The sequence below is a fragment of the Lissotriton vulgaris genome, chromosome 7 (genome assembly GCF_964263255.1).
Source record: "Lissotriton vulgaris chromosome 7, aLisVul1.2, whole genome shotgun sequence".
In the NCBI taxonomy this organism is placed as follows: Eukaryota; Metazoa; Chordata; class Amphibia; order Caudata; family Salamandridae; genus Lissotriton; species Lissotriton vulgaris.
Genome location: NC_141695.1, coordinates 855,028,407 through 855,051,811, shown reverse-complemented (window position 1 = coordinate 855,051,811; position 23,405 = coordinate 855,028,407). Strand labels below are relative to the sequence as shown.

Here is a 23,405-nt window from a genome sequence, read left to right as displayed (position 1 = left end):
CCCCGCCACTCCTGACTTTGGCAGCCACCGCGGGGCTCTACCTCAGGCATGGGAGCCCTGCCCGCGTCACCAATGCTGCTCTCTGGCAGTCCGTGGATGTGGGCTTCACGCAGAAGGCGGAAGTCCCGCCCCACAACCGGCTTCACACTGCCGAACTTCCGGCGAGGGGCGCGCTAATGAGTGGAGTGACTGTACGCGAGCGGCCCTGCTGCCGAGATTTTTGGAAGTAGTGCCCTCTGTCAAACCACAATTCTGTTCCTATTCCTTTCCGCTTTTAATTTTCAATTGTAATATCCCGTTTCTGTGAGATAGCTTGGCGGCACCCTGCGCTTGCTGCAGGTATGTGAATTTAACCTGTAGACCACAGGATAGGACCTGGCTGGGCTTTAATTTGTCTCTCTTTATTCTCAGGTCGATGCAAAGAATGTGTTTGAATTGTGCCTAAGTCTGCCCTGTTAGCAAGGCCCTTATGTACCAATGCATTTCCCCCTAGTCACAGAATGGGTAAAAGTCAAAAGCACTGTGCGGTTGAAATAACAAGCACCGGTCCTGCTTCAGACAGGCATCTGGGTCCTCTCTACCTGGGCAATATATTTATTTACATCTTTTAAGTCCGCAGTTGGCACCCACGCCAGTCACGGACACACACTCAATGGATGACACCCCACGCCACAAGGCGCACATCATCACTCATGGCACTCAGTTTCCAGGTCCACTGCACGCACACAGGCTTACACCACTGTATCAAAAACATGTCCGCACTCTAAAACCTCCTCCCCCCGAATACCCAAACTCCACGAAAAACATCTAATAATTGTGGCGCAAAGCACTGCTCCTGTCACTCAGTCTGCATGCTCATAGCAGCACACGGACACATACACTCCACGGATAACACCCCTTGCCACAGGGCGCACAACAATGCTCCTTTTCTTGGTCTGCACACCCACTCATACAGTGGTACACTGGGGAATCTCACCTGCTATTAGTAGGCATCTATGCTGTGGAGTAATGCCTCTGCTTCACAAGTGTTTGACCTAATGGCCAAAGGTTCAAATCCCGGTGGGCCACCGTGCCTTTCATCCTTCTGGGGTCAATACACATGCACTGTAGTTAATAATAAACACGTCCTACTCAGCCTTTAGGCACATATACATGTGCGTGCATGTCACTAATTTTCAAGGTCCACTGCACGCACACAGGCACACACCACTGTATCAAAAACATGTCTTGCACACTAAAACCTCCTTGCCCTCGACCACCCAGACTTCACGAAAAACATCTAATAATTGTGGCGCACAGCACTGCTCCTTCACTCAATCATTATAAATAACAATGCCTTTTATGTATATTTAAAAGAATACCACCACATCACTCAGGGGCACCACTCAGGGGCATCACCACATCACTCAGGGACACCACCACATCACTCGGGGACACCACCACATCACTCGGGGACACCACCACATCACTCGAAGACACCACCACACATTCGCGGACACCACCACCTCACTCGAGGACACCACCACCTCACTCGAGGACACCACCACATCACCCAAGTGCACCACCACATCACCCAGGGGCACCACCACATCACCCAGGGGTACCACCACATTGAAAGGCGATTTATACAAGCGCTACTTTGCCAAAAGGCGTCAAGGCGCAAAAGATGGAATAAAAAAGCCAGGTACTGAAATGAAAAGGAGGTGAGAGGAAACCTAAGTGTAGGCTTCAGTAAAGAGCAGGGTTTTGAGGCCCTTTCTGAAGAGCAGCAGGGAATCCTGGCCCCTGAGTTCCAGGGGGAGCTCGTTCGTCTGGGGGCTAGTGAGGAGAATGCCTTACCACCCCATCTCGCCTTGGCAACTCGGGGAATAGACAACAGATACTGACCAGAGGAGCGTAGTGCCCTGCCTGGGATATAGGTCAACACTAAGGTCCTGATGCCCTCAGCGCCAGCACCGTGAAGAGCCTTGTGGGTGATACACCGGGAGCCAGTGAAGGTTTCTCCTGATCCTGGTCCCCGAGGAACGTCTGGGGGCATTGACAACGAATCTTGCTACCGCGTTCTGGATGACCTGCAGGCGATGGAGTAGTTTAGTGCTCATGCCAAGGTAAAGAGCATTGCAGTAGTCCAGTCGCGAGGATAGAAGGGTAACTGCCACCTGTTTCCGGGCATCAGGAGAAAGGTAAAGAGTAAGTTTTCTTAGGATCCTTAAGACCCCACAGCAGGTTGCAACAGTTCTACTTACTTGCTTATCAAAAGCAAGTGAGGTGTCAAAAATGACTCCCAGGTTACGGGCAGATAAGGAAGGCTGGGGACAGGATCCAAGTGTCTGGGGCCACCAATCATCTGACCAGATCTCCCTATTTCCCCCGAAGATCAAGATCTCCGTTTTCTCCCCATTCAATTTAAGAAAATTCGAGGCCATCCAGCCTGCCACAGCTTCCATACAGTTTCGGAAATTTAGGGCCGTGGTCTCGACAGAGTGGGACAGGGAGACCATAATCTGGGTGTCGTCGGCGTATGAGAGCACTTCCAGTCCAAAAGTTCTTACAAGTCTAGCAAGTGGGGCCACGTAGATGTTGAACAATGTGGGGCTCAAAGCGGAGCCCTGTGGTACCCCACATTGCAAAGGCTTGGCATTGGAAAGGAAGTCACCCAGTTTGACCCTTTGCTCCCGATGGTTAAGAAAAGAAGTGAGGAGACTGAGAGCCAGCCCCTTCACCCCCGTCTCACTGAGGCGGGCGGCCAGAATGGTGGGGGACAGGGTTTCAAATGCTGCCGTAAGGTCAAGTAGGATCAGAAGAGTGGTCTGACCACTATCAACCTTGGCGCGGATATTATTGACCACCACTGTAAGGGCTGACTCTGTACTGTGTGCCTTTCGAAAGCCATGCTGGGATGGGTCAAGCAGGCAGGTCTTATCTAAAAAAGCGCTAAGATGGTGGTTTAAATGAGCCTCCAACATCTTAGCTGGAGCGGGAAGAAGAGAAATAGGGCGAAAGTTCTTCAGAATCCCAGGCTCCAAGGAGGCCTTTTTTAAAAGAGGCTTAACGATGGCAGTCTTCCAAGGGGCTGGGAACTCACCACTGGAGATGGCTCTATTCATAACTTCCAACAAAGGGGGAAGTAGAGTGTCCCTGCAATTTTTAAGGATTTTAAGGGGACAGGGATCCAGAGGGGAGCCAGACTTGGTTGAGTCTAGTAATTTGTCCAGTGTCTCAGTCGAGAGAAGAGGAAAGTTGGTCAAGATATCTTTGAAGGCTGAGGGATGATCTAAGGAGGGATATGGGACATGGGTAAGATTATGACTCTGGAGAGCTGTATAAATATCCGAGATTTTAGTGTGGAAAAAAGTGGCAATCTGATCGCAGAGTTCTTGAGAAGGTATTATGGGATCAGGGTGTTGGACATGGGATAAGGTTTCTACCACCTTAAAGAGATCACTGGGGCAGGAGAGAGATGACGTTAGCTTAGAGAAGTACATTTGTTTTTCGGCTAACACTGCTGCTTTATAGCTCTTAAGGAGGTTTTTATGCTTGATCCGAAGATCGGCATCAAGCTTGACGATTTGCCTCGGATCCACTTCCAGCGGCTTTGATCAGAACTTTCTGCCAAATCCTCCTTCCACTTTGGCTAAATTGAACTGTCTCCTCCCTTGCCCCACACCAGAATCCAGGTCATTGCCAGACTGGGAACAACAAACTGCAAGAGAGAAAAGGAGAAGACAACCCTTTTCCAACCCTGCTCCCGGGATCACCAATATCATCCACATTAACATCAGAATTCCCTGAGCCCTTCTACATTTAATAAAAAGTAGCCGAGGGCCCTCCTTTCTGGACATGTTATGTTATGTTGCCTGTATTTGTGTTGCTAAAAAATAGGGGGATCCCCAATAATCACTCCACCTCCTGGGCTAGCAACCCAAACATCACTCAGGGGCACCACCACATCACTCAGGGACACCACCACATCACTCTGGGACACCACCACATCACTCTGGGACATCACCACATCACTCAGGGACACAACCACATCACTCAGGAACACCACCACATCACTAAGGAGCACCACCACATCACTCAGGAGCACCACCACATCGCTCAGGAACACCATCACATCACTCGGGTACACCACCACATCACTCTGGGACACCACCACATCACTCTGGGACACCACCACATCACTCAGCCCAACCACATCATCACTCAGCACCACAACAGCACTGTCCTTGCTTGCTACCAACAAGCATTGCCATAGCCAATAGGACTCACATTAGGAAAGTGTAAGCTATTGGCTTTGTGAATAACAATGCTATTAATTTAGATATTTTCAAAGCCAACACAGATTAAAAAAATGTGTCATTTACAATACCAATAGCTCACACTTTCCTAATGCGAGACCTATTGCATTGCAAATGCTTGTTTGTATGGGTTGCTAGCCCAGGAGGTGGAGTGATTATTGGGGATCCCCCTATTTTTTAGCAACACAAATACAGGCAACATAACATAACATGTCCAGAAAGGAGGGCCCTCGGCTACTTTTTAATAAATGTAGAAGGGCTCAGGGAATTCTGATGTTAATGTGGATGATATTGGTGATCCCGGGAGCAGGGTTGGAAAAGGGTTGTCTTCTCCTTTTCTCTCTTGCAGTTTGTTGTTCCCAGTCTGGCAATGACCTGGATTCTGGTGTGGGGCAAGGGAGGAGACAGTTCAATTTAGCCAAAGTGGAAGGAGGATTTGGCAGAAAGTTCTGATCAAAGCCGCTGGAAGTGAATCCGAGGCAAATCGTCAAGCTTTACTCTGAAACAGTTGTAGTCATTTTATAGGGCAAAATGAAGCAAACTCATAATATCTCATATTGTTTGGACGAAGTGGTGGGGTTAGTTGTCAGCTATCATTTCAAATAGTTATTTTATTTATTTTTACTGAGTTTATGTTACAGCTTAGACAATGTAGCTAGAAGTTGTAATTGCGTTTTTGTAAGTTTCTTATCCATTTTTAAGGAGTAAAAGGTTTTGTCTGAACATCGTACATTCGTGTCTCCCCATTTCCTTTCTGCCTCCGGAGTAGCAGGATTTATTTTCCAGAATGTGGAAGGACAAACCTGTTTCAAAGGGAATCTGCTGGAGATAATGGCAGTCGTAAGATAGAGCAAGACAGAACGGATCGCCTACATGTACAGTTGTAAAAATTAACCAAAATAGACACATAAAAATCATCTAAATATGTTATATTTTACAAATATCAGGGGCAGGTGGATTATATACTTGTAATAGATTGCGGCTGTGAAGGGAAGATAAGATGACCATGGTTCAGATCACTTAAGAGACATCATGAGCATAAACAGAAAGCATGGGTTACACATCTATATTGACTATGAGAATGAAAAGTGAAAGTGGATATGAATCCACAAGATAATGTAATGAGCATAGTTATGATTATATTTTAGCTAAAACAATCTAGCATAGGTGAAGGTCAATAACAAGTATGTGATTTTTTTGTATTTAGTTGATTGATTTGTATAGCTCACACCTGTTCCTACTGGCTACTTCACAGCACTCGTGAGTTTTACAGAGTTTGGCCTTCCAATGAATTTGTGTTGGATTCATTAGATGCTGTTAGGGGACTTGGGAGAGGGAAACTGATTTTCCTCAAGTTACAGCACTGACATGGTTAGATTGCATTACTTGGGTGTCCTAGTGGTGTTGGAACAGTTATTCGAAAATACATAATACTGTTTGCCTTGCGACTAACACTGCCAGGAAAGGAGCAAATTACAATGAGTGTAAAGGGTAAGTTTATTATTCTTTCCATTGGTTAAAAACCATTTTAGTCATTCACGGATACAGGACTCCTCTATGAAGTCAGATACTGACAGACCTGAACATTTATTTATTTTTAGTCCTCATCTCTCCTTTTAAGCCTCTGCGGGTCTTACAAAGCCGCTGTTACAATCTGTGGGCCTCCCGGCTTACCTTTTGTGAGAGAACTTGGTGTAATCATAGGACCAATTATATTAATTGTAAATTGAGACCCCAACTCATAAAAGGATGCCAGATGTTTAAAGGCTTATCCTCTACACCTTCGTATTCCAGTCGATCCATAGCAAATGAAGCTTTGAGCCAGTCCTCCCTTTTTAGGTCGAGCAGACCTACCCTCAATGCGTGAGCATTGAAGGTGTCTGCTTCAGACCTATTGTGGCCCGTATTTAGGAATGTGGACAGCTACCAGACGCGCGCTTTGACGAGGTCAGATTTCACCTCGGGAGCGAGCGTCTGGTAGCTGCGCATGCGCGGTGCAAAGCCCTTGCTCACACACAGACACAGGCAGCCCCCACCCCTCTGCATGCACGCACACACCCACACACACACAGGCGCGCGCATGCACACGCAGGCATACGGCACACATACAGGCACATATACAGGCACACTATCCCCTACCTCGCATTCTCTCTCAATCACACACAGTCACGCATGCGCACACACATTCCCTCGCGCACACACGCACACACGCGCGCACACACTCCCCCCCTCCCCCACCCCCCCAGGCATACACACAGGCACGCACGCACTTCACATCAGCCCTGGGCCCCACTCACCAAATGCGCTCTTCCGGCGGGGCTCCTCACGGCGCGGCGCGTCTCCTCATGTAAATTGGGGCTCCCTCAGGTCAGAGGAGCCCCGCAACAGGCGCCACACTCCTCCTTCTCCCCGGCCCCCTCCTGGGGACCCGGGCTACCCCGGACGGCAGGGCGCTCCATGCGCCGGCAGCTCGCGACCTCGGGAGGCGGGACTTCCGGTCGGCCGCGAGCGGATTCGCCGGCCGGCCAAGAGCTTCCGGGTCGCCGCGGGCAGCGCGGCGGCGCCTATTTAGATTAAGGTCGTTAACACACCACACACAGCCTGAACCCGTAGCACATTTTTTTCACCACAATGTTTTAGCAGAGGTGCCCAAACCTAAACTTAAAGCCTAAATCATCTTAAAATAAGTCTGGGGTCTTCGACCACAAAAATTTTTTTTAAAGAAGGCTTACTGATTGCAAAAATCTGCAGAGCGAGGTTCATGGTTTTGCCCAGGGTCACGTGGGAAGCGGCAGTCAGCGCCGTGCTTGCTCAGGCGATAACACTGGGGTGACATGAAAGAATGAACTACTGACCACACAAATGTAAAAGGAATATAAAATGTACTTTTTAATTTCTGAACATGAATGCATTTTAGGTAACTAGCATCTGTAAAAGAAAACACAGGATCTGAAATAATGTGCTTTGTGTGTTTACGATTCAAGGGACTTGTGTCTGCCTTAACAAGCGCCTTGTTAGCTTGTGTGTAGCGTCGAGGCACTTAAAAGATCAGTCAAGCGACATTTTTGGCTCTCACAGTGCGCCTGAATGATTCATCACAGCGCAACCCGCGTTATTTACACAAAGCAGCGCCTGCTCAGGGGTGAGCCGCAGGGACAGTAATGCATCGATGGGTGGACACCCGGCCGCAGGCCTGCGGGGGGGACCCTGCAGGGGCTGAAGAAAGGCGACACTCGGCCCGGTGCTTTCCTGGTAACAGGATCCGACGCAGCTCAGGGGCAGAAGGCGGGCAGGGGGCCGGGCCCCGGCAGGGGAGCGGGGCGGGCCGGTCTAGCAGGTGAGGCCACCCCGCCCTCCGCACTGCTCCCTCCAGGCTGCATGACTGCTGCAGGACGAGCCTTCCAGCCCCAGCTCGCCTAGAGCCAGCGACCCAGGCGGCAGGTGGACACTATGCGCGTGGCCCTTTCAGAAAAGAGGGGGGTCAAACGGAGCTGTGCTCTTAATCAGACATTTATGCTGTTTTTAAGCGTCCTTTAAGCGTCCTTCCCTCCAACATGCATATCATGAAAGGACACCCCATTCTCACGATTACCCATAATAATATTCATCCTTCAGATGGCCGTCTCCGACCACAATGATACTGCCCAACATGTAACCTCAAAGCGCGCATGATTCCCACCAGCGTCTTCTACAGGTCAAGATTTCCTAGAAGAGGTCTCTATCTGTGGATACTCTGAAACTGTGTATTCAGCCATCCCTACACCAAAGAACTCACCCATCTCTTAATAAAGACCCCATCTCTCCATTTAAGCATCTTGACCTGTACCTAAAGGTGATTAGGTTTATAGCGGGTGCCTTATACGATTCATAAATAAAATATGCAATCTCCTTATCAACCAAGAACAAATTAGTGATTTTTTTTAATGAAGAGTAACCACTAATCAGACCCTCCAGCTTATCGCGATTTCGCGATTTGCAAAAAAATCGCGAAATCGGCCGATCTGTTGAAATGCCGCGATATTTGGGCTAAAGCCCGCGAAATTTACCGTTTCCGCCGTCTCCGCCGTTTTCCGCCCGTTTCCGCCTTAAAATGCGCACCCATTTTCCATTCCCCAGCCAGGATTTCGCGGCGAGAGAAGGAGCGCGAGAGGAGGTCGAGGACGGCGGCCGAGAGAGGGAGAAGACCAGCAAGAAGCAGCAGCGACACACACACGAAGACTCTTCCTCTTTCTCCAGGGAAGCGGACTCGGAGCAGGAGAACAGCCGGCCGGTGAACACAGACAGGAGGTACGTCCGTCCCTGCCAGGATCCCGTTAGCAGGGAACAAGAAGCTGTTCGGAAGTCATTTCCGACCCACAGAAATACTAAAATAAAAGATTAATGTCCCCCGAGGCCCACCGCGTCCCCCGTGTGCGGCGGCCTTCGGGGGACATTAATCTTTTATTTTTAGTATTTCTGTGGGTCGGAAATGACTTCATAACAGCTGTTTACCATACCTCTCAACCCTCCTGCGCCGAGAGCAGTGACACCTTTTCCTTTATCAAGGGCAAAATAAAACTCGGCACGGCATGTGGAAAAATGGGCGAGGCGTGAGGGAAAGCGCATAGCTGCCAAGGTTTCACATTGCCATGTGTGACATTTTCATAATTTCAGTATTATTATGAGTGACATTTCAACCAATATGAGTGACACTTTTTCACGAGCAAAATGAAGTAATGAAGACAAGGGAAACACATAAATATCACAAACTACATCCAGTCACAAATGAGAAACCCTACAACTTAAGGCAGATACGGGGTAGAAAGTCACAGGAAACTCACAACAAAACGTACACATGAATGGGGCATAAAGGTATGGGTGAATTGGCACTGACCATTACAAACACGGGCAGAAAGGCAGAAACTGAAAAAATGAGTGACCTTGTGTAATGTAACTTCTGCTTAGTGACACTTACCCCAACAATGCATAGTCGATGTCACTGCCCCCCTCATTCCACTTACAGAGTTTCACTCATGACTGGTGACAGACAGCACATTGCCCGCTCAGTGGTCTACTTCTCATGGGTGTGATGCCCCCCAGCTCTCCTCTGCAAACGCCAACGACGCTGGTACTTGCCAGGGCTGGGTTGTGTCACTGCTCGCTGATTGTTAGCAAACACCAATAGATGGTCAAGGAGCATGGAGGACGGGCACATCTGCGAATAGCAATGGGTAGCGCGGTTTAAGAGGAGAGGACTCGAGGAACTTTCATAGCAGCATTCTCACTTAGCTGCTGCGCTGGACTGCAGTGGCCGGGCAGCCAGACTGCTGGTACCTGGCACCAATCCGCAGCGGGCCCCATTGACTTCAAATAGTGCGCAACAGCACAGTTTAATGACTTCGAGTCACGACCTCAATGAAAGCTTCCTGCCGAGTGTCTGGAAATACATACAGGCTGTCAAAAGATTTCAGCTGACCCGACTGGGCCATGCTGCAATGCATATCTTCACAACAGCCCTCTGTGGCAGAAGAGTAAAGACCTGGTGCGTACAAAAGCCATGTTCTTCCGCCTCCCTCGGAATGGCAGATATGACGACCTTCCGACGGGTGGAAGCTGGTTGTGTCACAGAGAGAGGGCTATCTGTTCAGTGAAGTGACCCCACTTGTAGCTATCAGTAAACGACGGTCTGGAGCATCTCCAAATCCTTACGCCACGGGGCCCTGGCCTAGTCACCAGGCAGAACGCGGTGCAAACGCACTCGCCGAAATGATTACCCTTTGATGGGCGTTCTTCAACAGCATTTCCTACCTTTATCCTCAGAATAACTACGAAGCCCTCGTCTGACTTGACCAGACCTCCACACGATCTTATTTTGATCGCGTTCATTAGTCTCTTAGGTGAGTGTAATCCCTATCTAACTCCGACTGTTATGATTTACCCAGCCCCTCTGTGCTAAACTCTGGTCCCCCTTATTTATTTAGACTCTCCAGTTCCGCTTGAATTGACGGTACCTCGGACCATGTTAATAGATTGAATTGGGGTCGTCCCTATACCACTTTGTGGTAAGTTCCCCTTTCTGATTATTCTAGATTTTTTAACCAATTGGTCTATCTTCAACCAGGTCTAATTGTTCGCCTTTATTGCATATTAACAGCATCGCCAGTATTGACGACATATTCGGACCGCGCCGGTAGACTGTACCACGGTCTTTTGAATACCACTTCGTGGTAAGTTTAATTTATCTGCTAATACCGAGAAAGCGCTCGGTCTTGCCCATACTTTGAGCCTACCATATCCCACAGTTAATGGGTATTGAGATGTCCGTTTGCTGCCTTCCACCCCGGACTGGCTGCTCTCCTATTCTTTCTTAACACCATTAGATTTAATCTGTTCACTTAGCGCTATTTTATTGTCCTTCATCCGAAATGCGCTTATGATTAATTTAGCCAATTATCCTAACGCACACTAACCTTGTGGCGTACTATTTAACTCACACTAATTTTATGGCATAGTAATGACTCTGTCCCCTACCACTTCATGCCAGTACTGATGTGCATTTCCTTTGGAACAATATATGGATTTGTTTCCCTCCATTAATTTATACATTTGTATTAAATAGGTGTGTCCCCACCCCTGTCCTGATGAAGACCCCACAGCAAGGATAGCAACTCTACCTGCACACTAGAGGGTCGAAACGTCGACAACTATTCGCATTATCAACTCCACGCCCCATTGTTTTCATTCTTTGAACCTTGTGGAGTATGTTGTTTTGTGTAAATAACAATTTGAACCTTGTGGTCCCCATCTCTACACACATTGTGTAGTATGGACAAATGATGTATATCTACTGATTAAACTGTCACCTGAGAATTTCTTCCTCCTTCCCTCCACTTTTTCCTCACAGGATCACTCCCCCCTCCCTTGTTTCTCTACTATACCTGGGGCACTGCGAAACCATGTTCACGTTCTGAGATAAATTATATATTTGGTATATACATTCACATTGTGATTAAAACAATGTGGACAGATTTGTTTCTTGGTTGATTTATTTGTAATTATTTTGTAAACTGTTCCTTGATTACTGGGACCCCTTCCTCTTATGACCTTCCGACGGGTGGCAGCTGGTTGTGTCACAGAGAGAGGGCTATCTGTTCAGTAAAGTGACCCCACTTGTAGCTATCAGTAAACGACGGTCTGGAGCATCTCCAAATCCTTACGCCACGGGGCCCTGGCCTAGTCACCAGGCAGAACGCGGTGCAAACTGCAGTAGTGTTCCCGCCTGCGCTACCTCAAGGTCAGCTCATTCCACACTTAAATGTACTGCACCCATTTGTGTCACTCTGTCGGCTGTTGTATTTGGTAGACCTGCCAAGTATCATGCATCGTCATTAACTCATCAGTTAATGACAATGCATAGTACTTGGCATTAACTTGTCAGTTAATGATGATGCAGCCTGGTCAACAAGGTTTAGTGGGGGGGGGGGCAATCGATCTTTCATGACCCCAGCTCGCTCTTGCGGCCCGCAACGGCGGGCGGCCATGGCACGAGCGAAACTAGAGTCTCGCCTGCACTCTCTCAGATTCCCCCGCCGCTTCTGCCTACTTCCTAGTTCCTCCACACATCCGCCGGCACATCCAGATTATCCCGGCCACTCCAGAGAGCTGAGAGCGCTCTAGTTAACTATTTGCGAACTCGGCTCAGCAACTAGCACCTCTCTCGGAGCAGCAGAGAGGCTGGCACAAACGCCGCTGGTGGCACGCCTGGCACTTGGCAAAAATGCGTGACAATGCATTTCAGTGCGGTGATGCGGATCACCGCACTGAAATGCGTGAGCGTCACACCTGTTGCGTGACGCTTGGCAGGACTGAAAGCGTCCAGTCCCCCCAAAACCCGGACCAGCTTAACGCACGTTTTACTGGAAAATTTTACAGAACCTCGTGTGAGAAAGACATTTAGCTGCACTAAGGTCAATGGGAGAATAACCATTCATGGGTTTGTTTAAAAGAAAGGCAGAACAATACTTTTATTACACGATAGTCACACTCGTCGTCCACCCCAAAAATACTCAAACAGACTTGCTTACACCTCAGGCTGAGCAGTGTTGATCTTGATGGTTGGTATCAAGTGAAGTCCCGACTGAACACCCCTTACTTTAGCAAGACGGAATTTGGTTTACCTGTGAGCACTTGCTTTTGTAGATAATAGTGTGCGACAAACTTTTAGGGTGACCATCAGAGGACATTTGCAGAATCTACTTTTTGATGTTTGCGTTATTTACCCGTTTAATCTCTCACGTTGTCATGATCATGAGGTTACTTATGCTTACGATCACAGCCTAAACTTCTCGATATTTGGCTATAAATGCAGACCTGCCAGCTCACACGGCGTGACTGTGTGTCACACGATTTCGGTTCTCTTCGCACGGTCACCCGGTAAGAAGTCGAAATCACATGGTGGCAGGCAAGAGGCGCTGAAACCTCTGAAGAATCCGGATTTTCAGCTCTTCTTTGGAGGCTGTAAACAGATGATGTCCATCAAGAGATGTGAAAACACCCCAGGACATTACCTGCAGGCCCAGCAACCTTTTTGTTTTGTTTTTTTTCCGTGGGGGCATACCCGTCCCACTCGCTCCGAGACCTGTCTCTGCCTCCAGCATGCCTAGTCTGAAACCTGTGGGGGCTCAGAAGAACTGAACGTACATGGCCAAGATTAACTTGACTTTTAACTAAAACAAATGGGCTGAATTGTAAATAAACAAAATGTACATAGCTCCATGTTGTCAAATAACTCAAACAGTAAGATATCTGTGTTTGGTGTTGCAAAAAACCCAAAATAAAATGCCGCTAAATGCCGCTAAATTTCCATTTTTGTGCCGCTAAATTTTCATTTTTGTGCCGCTAAATTTGCCAATCCATGCTGCTATATCCTGGGGGGTCTGACTAATATGATGCCTGGAACCAGTGAACTCGGGAAAGTTCTATGCAAGACGATGTACCACAGGCAGGATGCAAGAAGTGCCTATACAGGTCAAAGGTCACATGATTCAGATCAAGTCAGTGACGTTATTCCACCAAAATCACAGGGAGAGCGAGAGATTGGTAACACGCACCCGCTCCTTGACCACTCATAATCTCATGCATCACATCACATGACCTTTGTCCCTGATGGCATTTACAGAAAGTGACATCACAGAGGTCATTGACTATGATGAAATTGCAGAGGTTATAAATCACATTATGCCTGGGCCCTGGGGTACGGGATGGTGTGGAAAAGTGGACATACCTCGGGAACTGTGGGCAAGGCATACTGGGAAGATGGCTACCTCAATGTTGGAAGTGCCTGGTGCACTAGGGCCACTAACACAGTGTACTTGTGACCACGTGATGTCAAGGGCCGTCTACACAGTAGAACAAGCATTTGCAATGCAATAGGTCTCACATTTGCTAGAGTTTAAGCAATTGGCATTATAAATGACAATGCAATTTATTTATGTTTTAAAATCCAACACATAATTAAAAGGCATTGTCATTTACAATGGTAATTGGCGAAACTCTTGCAAATGCGAGACCTACTGCATTGCAAATGTCACACACACACAGACACACACACAGGCAGACACGCACACAGACTCATTAAAGAGTTAATAAACAATCCCACATGAAATGGAAAGGCAAGAAAGTATTCGCTCGCAGGAAACGGTGGTACTCGGAAACTGTGCAACCATTGAACAGTAGCACTCTTTGACTTGCATATAATCCATATATAATATACAGCAATGGGTATTTTATCCATTATTTGCAGGTCATAAAGCCCAAATCCACATTCAAATGAACACCTATCATGGGAGCCATTTTCTAACATCAGATGGTGACACCACAGTCCCTCGCTGGGGGGTGGAAAGCTCCCCCACCCGTTAGAGGCAAACCTGAGACGTCAGACAAGGGGATGGGTGAAGCAGACCTCCCCACACTCCAATCTACTCATGTATCAGTTATGTTCCTATTGTGAGGCCTTCGGGTAAAGTCTGCGCTATATAAAACGCATAAATAAATAAATACATAAATAAATAAATAAATAAATACCTGCCCGATACTCAGGGATCGACACGCGCTAACTCACAAGGACCTGCAAACCCATTTTGAAGGAAATATCATATTCCCTCCTCAAATCTAGGCCCGGTCAAGCCAGGGTTTAAGAAGGCAACTCTCTGCGTTCTGTAGAATGTTTTACTCCTAGACACTGGTCATAAGGGAAAGAGGTCGAAATTATTACAGCCACCCCACACTCACCACCGATTCAAGCACATCCTGAAAACAGATGTGTTGTGCCTTTTAAACGAGGCTGGTGAACCCCTGCACGTGCCTGAACTACTACAAGCACGAGCACTTGAGGCCACCCCTGGAAACTCCCGGCTGAGTCTCAGATCACATTTAAAACACAGCGCATCGAGCACAAGCCCTAAGGATAAACCCCGGAATAACTGCAGAGGGCCCTCAACATCTGGAGCGTCCAGTGTCCGTCTCGAGACACTTTTCAAAGCAGAGCTGTCCAGGCGGTGTTATTGGATGGAAGGGACGAGCAAGGGATGTCGACGGATGACATCAGTGTCACCCGCCTGGAAGTCAGCTGCCCTCGGCCAAAGCGCTGCCAAACTCTTTTCTCAGGATATCTGGATGCAGTGAAGTGACCGCCACGAGGACGCGCAATGCCTTACAAAAAAAAAACTAAAAAAGGAATGAACAACAGTATTAAACTTGAGGCGCTAAAGGAAACTAACACGTTTGAAGCGCTCTGCTCAGAGTCTAGACCCCGGTCTAAACTGCTTAATGTGGCACATTTATCCAGAAAAAAAGATCACTACTGCTCAGAGCGCCACCATCTGGTGAACCCCGCGGCGTGCAGCCAGTCCTAAGCAGTGAGAGCCGCTGCGCTTCCCTTCTCCTTTCTGTGAACGTTTCTCACCATGACCAGATTTCAAACGCGGCAGTAAAAATATGATGAAATGCAAATAACCAGTCACTAAAACAGACACGCATCCTTTGTGTAGCGCTGCGCGGCCCGTCTCGAGGCGCCCCAGCGCGTCGGGACTGAGGACAACAGCTGCCTGTGTCCTCTGAGCCTTGAGGGGTCCGGTCCCGTGGGAGTGGGGCCCCTCTTCAGATGACCGGCCCGGGCCAGCGCTGGCACCACAGCTGGAATAGGACATCCCTTTGTTCAAGCCGGAGAGGCGTCTAGAAGCAAAGGCCGCTAGCCTGGTCTGGGCACCGGACGGACTCTTCAAGTTCAACATCTGGTGAGCATGCAGTAGTTGGGAGACACACCCATGTAAACCTACACCCACGCCGCCCCCTGCAGCCCTGCGTCGAGGTATGTCACCCACAATCTAGACACCAGCAGAACATCTGTGCAAAGAAACCTCCAACCTCGCCCCGAAAAACGGTCCAGGCTGGGGCCAACTTCAGAGCGCTGGGCCTGTTTTTTCTTTTTTGCTATTATATGAAATGTGTGTTTTTAGGTCGAGCAGACCTACCCTCAATGCGTGAGCATTAAAGGTGTCTGCTTCAGACCTATTGTGGCCCGTATTTAGGAATGTGGACAGCTACCAGACGCGCGCTTTGACGAGGTCAGATTTCACCTCGGGAGCGAGCGTCTGGTAGCTGCGCATGCGCGGTGCAAAGCCCTTGCTCACACACAGACACAGGCAGCCCCCACCCCTCTGCATGCACGCACGCACACACACACAGGCGCGCGCATGCACACGCAGGCATACGGCACACATACAGGCACACTATCCCCTACCTCGCATTCTCTCTCAATCACACACAGTCACGCATGCGCACACACATTCCCTCGCGCACACACGCACACACGCGCGCACACACTCCCCCCCCCTCCGACACCCCCCCCAGGCATACACACAGGCACGCACGCACTTCACATCAGCCCTGGGCCCCACTCACCGACTGCGCTCTTCCGGCGGGGCTCCTCACGGCGCGGCGCGTCTCCTCATGTAAATCGGGGCTTCCTCAGGTCAGAGGAGCCCCGCAACAGGCGCCACACTACTCCTTCTCCCCGGCCCCCTCCTGGGGACCCGGGCTACCCCGGACGGCAGGGCGCTCCATGCGCCGGCAGCTCGCGGACCTCGGGAGGCGGGACTTCCGGTCGGCCGCAAGCGGATTCGCCGGCCGGCCAAGAGCTTCCGGGTCGCCGCGGGCAGCGCGGCGGCGCCTATTTAGATTAAGGTCGTTAACACACCACACACAGCCTGAACCCGTAGCACATTTTTTTCACCACAATGTTTTAGCAGAGGTGCCCAAACCTAAACTTAAAGCCTCAATCATCTTAAAATAAGTCTGGGGTCTTCGACCACAAAAATGTTTTTTTAAAGAAGGTTTACTGATTGCAAAAATCTGCAGAGCGAGGTTCATGGTTTTGCCCAGGGTCACGGGGGAAGCGGCAGTCAGCGCCGTGCTTGCTCAGGCGATAACATCAGTCTGGGTGATAAAGAAGCCATCTTTCCCTAAATTGAAGGCGCCCTCGGCCTTTGCAGCGTTCCTGACCTTGAATGCCTAGGATTGTTCGGTCATCCAGTGTGCCCTCTATTGCTGGAGCCATCGTTTATTTTTCTTGCTAATCTTAAAATGTTATCTGCAGCCTCGGAGACCCTGGTGTCACCGGGGTTCTCTGGAGAACATTCCTTTCCAGAAAAATGCTCATCTGTCCGTGTCTTGTGATCTTTACAAAAATGTGGAAACGCCCTTGCCATAAATGTCACTTCGGTAACCACCTAACTTTTGCAAGACTACAGAACAAAACAAGCATTGGCAAAGCCAACAGGGTGTGCCTTTGAGACCTACCAATGCTTTTGTTAATGCTTTACAGAATGGGCATTGCAGACTTGCCATAAACTTGTAGTCATTCTGTATAGGGTGGCAAAAAATAATTTTTAAAAAGTGCTAATACACATTTTCAATTGTGCTTTAAAAAAAAATATATTTAGCCATGCAATCCCCATCCTCTCTCGAATCCCAGCCCCCCCCATGCTCCATCCTCACACCCACTACCCAAACAAACAGTTCAGTGAGTTGGGGCTTAAGACGCAGCAGTTCATGGCTTGTCCCGCGGCTCCTTGAGTATTTACAATGTGAGGACCCCTGGGCTGACGCATTGGTTCTATGCTACCCTCTAGTGCTCACAATGCTTCGCATGGAATCGCAATTATCATTATACAAGGCATTGCTCCCTGCATTCCGTAGAGAGAGTACTGAATGACCAGGTATTCTGAAAACTTTGCAACCCACTGACAGGCACCATGTGAAACTCGCTTTGCTGTGTCTGCTGCTCTCACCCTTTCCCTTGCAGCGGCCTGTGAGCAACACCGTGAGTCACCTCCCTCGCAGCCCCCCTCCACACCACTGTTTATATTTAAATATGGGGGGCCGTGCACTGCCCTTCCCCTGCTATCATCTCCCACAGCATGTCCCTGTTTATTGTTTACGGCGGCTAGTAGTGCTGTTAATGGGATAGTCCCAGCAGTTTATGGCACTGCGTGAAAGCTTGCACGGTGCTTTGATAAATCACGTAAATACAAAACATGTTGCATTACAAATGCTATAGGTGTCACATTTGCAAAAGGTAAAAGTATTGGCATTGTAAATGACAAAGCTAATTATTTGGCTATTTTCAAAACGAACACATAAATAAAAAAAATGTCATTTACAATACCAATAGCTCAAACTTTCCTAATGCGAGACCTATTGCATTGCAAATGCTTGTTGGTGGTAGGGGGTCTTTCCATTTCTTGCAGATCTCTCTTCGTGCTAATAAGACCGAATACATTAATAGACCTCTATGTACCTGTGAAGCCGTCTGACAAAACAGGCCATCATCCCCAAAAAAGACTAATGACAAGTTGATATCAATATTGGTTTTAAAAATATCTTGGAGAGAGTCACCCACCTCTTTCCAGAAAATGTCCAGTTCTGGACACTCAAAAAAGACATGTAGATCGTTGGCTAGGAGTGACAGACATCTTGGACAGTTGGGAGGTGGTACTGGAGCGAATCTGGCTATCTTTGGGAGGGTGTAATAGAGTCTATTAATAACAAAGAAATGGTTCTTTTTCAAACAAGCGGGTGTGATGTATTTATATAATACCTTTAATGAGTGCTCAAAAAGGGACTCTATTGAGGGCCCAAGAGGGGTTTGATTCCACACCATCTCTAAGGGAGGAATCTCTGGATCCTCAGCTTCCATTAAATGGTGATACCACACTGAAATTTCCTTCCTTATTGGGAGGGTGGATTGACACAACCTTTCGATCTCCCCATTCCCTCTCACTTCCCCTTTTTCTGCATCATACCATGACACTAACTGTAGATATTTGAATCTAGAGAACCCTGAACCAATCTTAGCTCTCAGATATTCCCAGGGGTGAATCCCCTTGGAATCCACCAGCTCTGTCCAAATGGTAATGCCCGCCCTCTTTATAGGCAACACCAAACTGTCTCTTAGGCAGCCCGGGGTTCCGTGTGCATCCCAAACGGGGACAAAATCCGAATAATAGCCTATCGCCCAGCTGAGTCTCACCCTATGCCACAACTCCAAGGCTGCAAAAAACACAGTTGATGGACAGAATGCAGAACAATGTCTTACATTAACCCCAGTACAAAGATCTGGGCCTAAATCCATCGGTTTTTTTGCACTCCACACCACCCTAGGTCAGACAATGGCTATATGCAAATCAGCCTTGACCCTGTGCCTCATGGGAACAGTCCAGCCCGAACTACCAAGCCATGTCTTTCCTAGACCGGAATCAAGCATGCAAGGACCGGTTTCTGGCATTCCAGCCGTCTTCAGCCCGGCTTGCTTGAATCCAGTGATGTGGAGAGCCTGGGACTCACATCTGAGCATGTCTGAGCATACCCAGCCCACTCGGGGTGAAAATTGCAAAAAACACAGTTGATGGACAGAATGCAGAACAATGTCTTACATTCACCCCAGTACAAAGATCTGGGCCTAAATCCATCGTTTTTTTGCACTCCACACCACCCTAGGTCAGACAATGGCTATATGCAAATCAGCCTTGACCCTGCGCCTCATGGGAACAGTCCAGCCCGAACTACCAAGCCATGTCTTTCCTAGACCGGAATCAAGCATCCAAGGACCGGTTTCTGGCTATCAGCCTTCTTCAGCCTGGATAGCTTGACTCCAGTGATGTGGAGAGCCTGGTACTCACGTCTGAGCATACCCAGCCCACTCGGGGTGAAAATTGCAAAAAACACAGTTGATGGACAGAATGCAGAACAATGTCTTACATTCACCCCAGTACAAAGATCTGGGCCTAAATCCATCGTTTTTTTGCACTCCACACCACCCTAGGTCAGACAATGGCTATATGCAAATCAGCCTTGACCCTGTGCCTCATGGGAACAGTCCAGCCCGAACTACCAAGCCATGTCTTTCGTAGACCGGAATCAAGCATCCAAGGACCGGTTTCTGGCTATCAGCCTTCTTCAGCCTGGATAGCTTGACTCCAGTTATGTGGAGCGCCTGGGACTCACGTCTGAGCATACCCAGCCCACTCGGGGTGAAAATTGCAAAAAACACAGTTGATGGACAGAATGCAGAACAATGTCTTACATTCACAACTCCAAGGCTGCCCTCAGGACCGAAAGACCTAAACATTGAGGATCCATGGCATTGGCCTTACATCACACTAAGTGGCATTTAAAAGATAAAATCAACATTGGAATTACATCTAATTTAATTAGAACCACCACAGGCTTTCATTTCAGTGGTACTAGGCTACATTTGGGGTCACTGTGGCATTTCATCAAGATCTCATGTCCAAAACCCTTCTTTGAACACTTCAAAAATATTCCATGGAGTTAGAATACCATTGCAGAGTGCTTGAACCCCATCCTTACGCACCCCAAACAGAAGGTTTTGTACCTGTATCCATCTATGTTCTCCTTCGTTACCTCAAGCCTCTCTCTCTCTCACTCTCACTCTCTCTCTCTCCCCCACACACACACACACTCCCTCTGCCTCTCCTTCTCCGTTTTCTTTTGCTCTCTAAAGCTCTTGCCAATCAGACCTGACATTTTCGCCTGCTCTCATACTCCCTACATGTTCTTTAATGTTCAGTTATTCTTTATTGCAGTTGACACAATTTCTATTATGCAAATTGTGAGAACAATAATATAAAAATACAATGATAAAATCAGCCTAGCATCCGCGGGACTTGCATATACAATCTAAAGGACACACATGGAGGTTTCGTGGATTTTGTTTCCTGAAATATGAGAAGATCATTCTAAGACCTTCAACACTATTGTGCAGTCATGGTTAGTAATTAAGCCTCCCATTTTCCAAGTATTTGCCAGGTCCTGCATATGGTATGGGCAAATACATGAAATTTATGATTGTGTTACGTTATCAAACCTCACAATGTGCATATAAATGTAGTTGGTGCAGAAGGTCATTCCCTAGTTCATACAGCAGCCTTGAACTTTGTCTTGTTCTCCAGCTACGTAAAGAACTTTGTAAAGTCTCCCCTGCTATACAAGCAATTTGGTTTTGTCTCCCCAGCTATGAAAGGAAATGTGTTTGTGTCCCGGGCTATTTCAACTCGTCCCTCGTCCCATTCTCCTTGGAGTCCCATCTCTACTTGTTTTGTACACCTGCAAGCCCGTTTCTCTTATCCTTCAGTCTCCCTCGATGCTAGCATCCCAAAGAGGCAAAAGTTCTCATTTAGGAACTGCATAAGCACTAAACAAGTACACAAATAACATACCATAAACAAGTTTGGAGCTCAAATTAAAAGATGATTTGGGTTACCTACAAGAAGTGATGAGTTTCAATTGGTTTCAAATAAAGCAGCGATGGGCAGCAATGGGCAGCACAGGAACCCACTGGGTTCAATTAAAGTGGGATTGGGTTCTCCTTAGAATAGTGTAACTAATACTTTCAAAATCGGACTAAAATGAGTAGGTGACTAACACCTCGGTTACGTCTAAGAACAAGCAAGCACCCTTCCTGTGAAGCAGACACTCAGTCAACTCTTATGAAGCTTTCTCCTCCAGGCACCAGGCCGTGCCTGCTTTTGCCTCTGTTCACCATTCCTGCACCCCGGAAAATGTCCCACAGTTTGTCTCACATAAGTGAGCTTCTATTCTGGATGGCTGCCTTCTCAGTGACTCTCATTGGTTCATATTTCTCAAGCTTTGAGACCACATGAAATGACGCATACACCACCTATGAAATTGCTTGATTTGTGAATATTTAAAGACCTTCTGTAAAGTAAACATACCTGCAACAAGCACAGTCAGTGTGAGCACAAGGACGGGCACCACTACATAAATAGGTGTGTTTTTCTTCCACAGGTACTCCTCCTGGATGTTTTTTAGAGAGTGATTTGAAGTCAGTTTGGGTTGGTCTGTGGTCAGAGGAGAGCTGTCTGACTCTTCTGGTTGTTGTGCATTAACATCTTGTGAAAGAGTGCCAGCTGAAACCTGCAGGAGCATAGTGGGAACGGAGGTTCAAAACAGAGAAAAATACTGATTGTATACTGTGCAGCAAATACAACTTTAAAATCTGTTTGCATCTCAAGTTAAACCTTTATATGAAAAGGCTCTGTAGCCTAATAGCATGGCATTACTAGGAAATGCAGCTGTATCGTTCTTCTGTGTGACACAAGCATTTCTTTGTAATTTGTCTGGCTCTTCGGTGTCTGATGCATTTAGACAAACCAAAACTCATATAACATGCACTCATCCTCACACTCATACATCCATTCTTTCATCTACTGACTCATTCTTGCATTAACACACCCACCCATCCACTAACTTAACAAGCATAAGCAAGATACATTTAAGGAATACAAGTAGAAAAAAGGAAAAAGTCCTGGCCTAAACGTGGCAGGCATATGCTTGCAATCAAAACGTTATATTAATGACAAATACAGTCACTAACATCTCTCTGGGCTCTTGGAATATTGTGACCTGTCTATCATTAGTCTACCTATCCAAGTTGGCCAATGTGTTAGCTTTAAACATAGCCGTTAACTTGATATGGTAAAATGATACATTATGGACACTGCCATTTCAAGATGGCCACCCAGTTTAGATGCAATGAACATGCAGGATGCAGCACACTACAGGCAAAATGAGCAGAAAGTAGGTGGTCAAATGGCAATGTCTAGGGTGCTGCTGTGCACTGTAAAATATAAGTTAAAAAAGTAGAAATAAATACATTCAAAAAGGTCCTGTAAAAGAAGTAAATTAAAGAATAACAGACTTGCCCACCAGCCCTGGCACTGTAGCGCCCTCTTTTTTAGGCAGATGTTCACATGTGATTAGGCAAAATGCCATCACTTACAAGGCAATAGAGCCAGTGGCTGAGATAGGCTGACCCTGAGGTGGGTTTACTCCCTTTCTCAATGAACAATTTTTCATACCCAGGGATTGTCATAGAGGGTAACCAGTGTCAAACCCCTTGACTAATACTGTGATCTGTGAGATTTCATGTAAAGAAATACTTTTCTACAGGCCATAACACTGTATAATAACAATCTGCCTTTAGAGACCTAATATAGTAAACAGGTGCTTTTCACAATAAATAAGCCAGACCTACTCCTTTGTCATAACTTTTCATTACAAACATCAAACATATGGTATCCAATATAACTATTTCCAATGAAGTAACAAAGCTTGTAACCTTTTTCATTGACTTGTCACCATAACCAACTCAAGCCTCCTGCATTGCGCATTAGCTTTTCCCTAAGGCAACCATCAGGCACACAATCGTACAATGGCAAATACATAAACATATTTATGGTCTGTAAAATAATACCCAATCCCTTGTAAGTGAAGTTAACAAGGATTATCACAGTGCAAATCTTCTACCTCAAAGGTCTGTCAAAGGCAGTAACCAACATAAAAACCTTAACTATTACTTTAATCTGTGCGATCACATGTACCAAAACAGCAGTTGGTCTGCATGGGGTTACACAGTGTAAAACTAACCTAAACACATCAGATTAATTGCATCACTTTTTTCAGTGGATCAATGGTTTGATCTTTGGCTTGTCACCATAACCAACTGAGGCATACTGTGATAAG

At 47.3% G+C, this 23,405-nt stretch overlaps 1 protein-coding gene across 3 annotated transcripts in view; it reads right to left on the bottom strand.

Moving 5' to 3' along the window:
* LOC147702567 (uncharacterized) overlaps positions 1 to 23,405 on the bottom strand; it is a 185,862-nt gene that overhangs the window by 36,493 nt on the left and 125,964 nt on the right. For all 3 annotated transcript variants that reach the window (XR_015297538.1, XM_086931234.1, XM_086931233.1), the window contains exon 4: positions 21,596 to 21,797. Coding sequence is in view for 2 of the 3 variants with exons in the window: in XM_086931234.1 (XP_086787360.1) it covers positions 21,596 to 21,797 (202 nt within the window). In the remaining variant the exon portion in view is untranslated. The remainder of the gene's footprint in view (positions 1 to 21,595; positions 21,798 to 23,405) is intronic.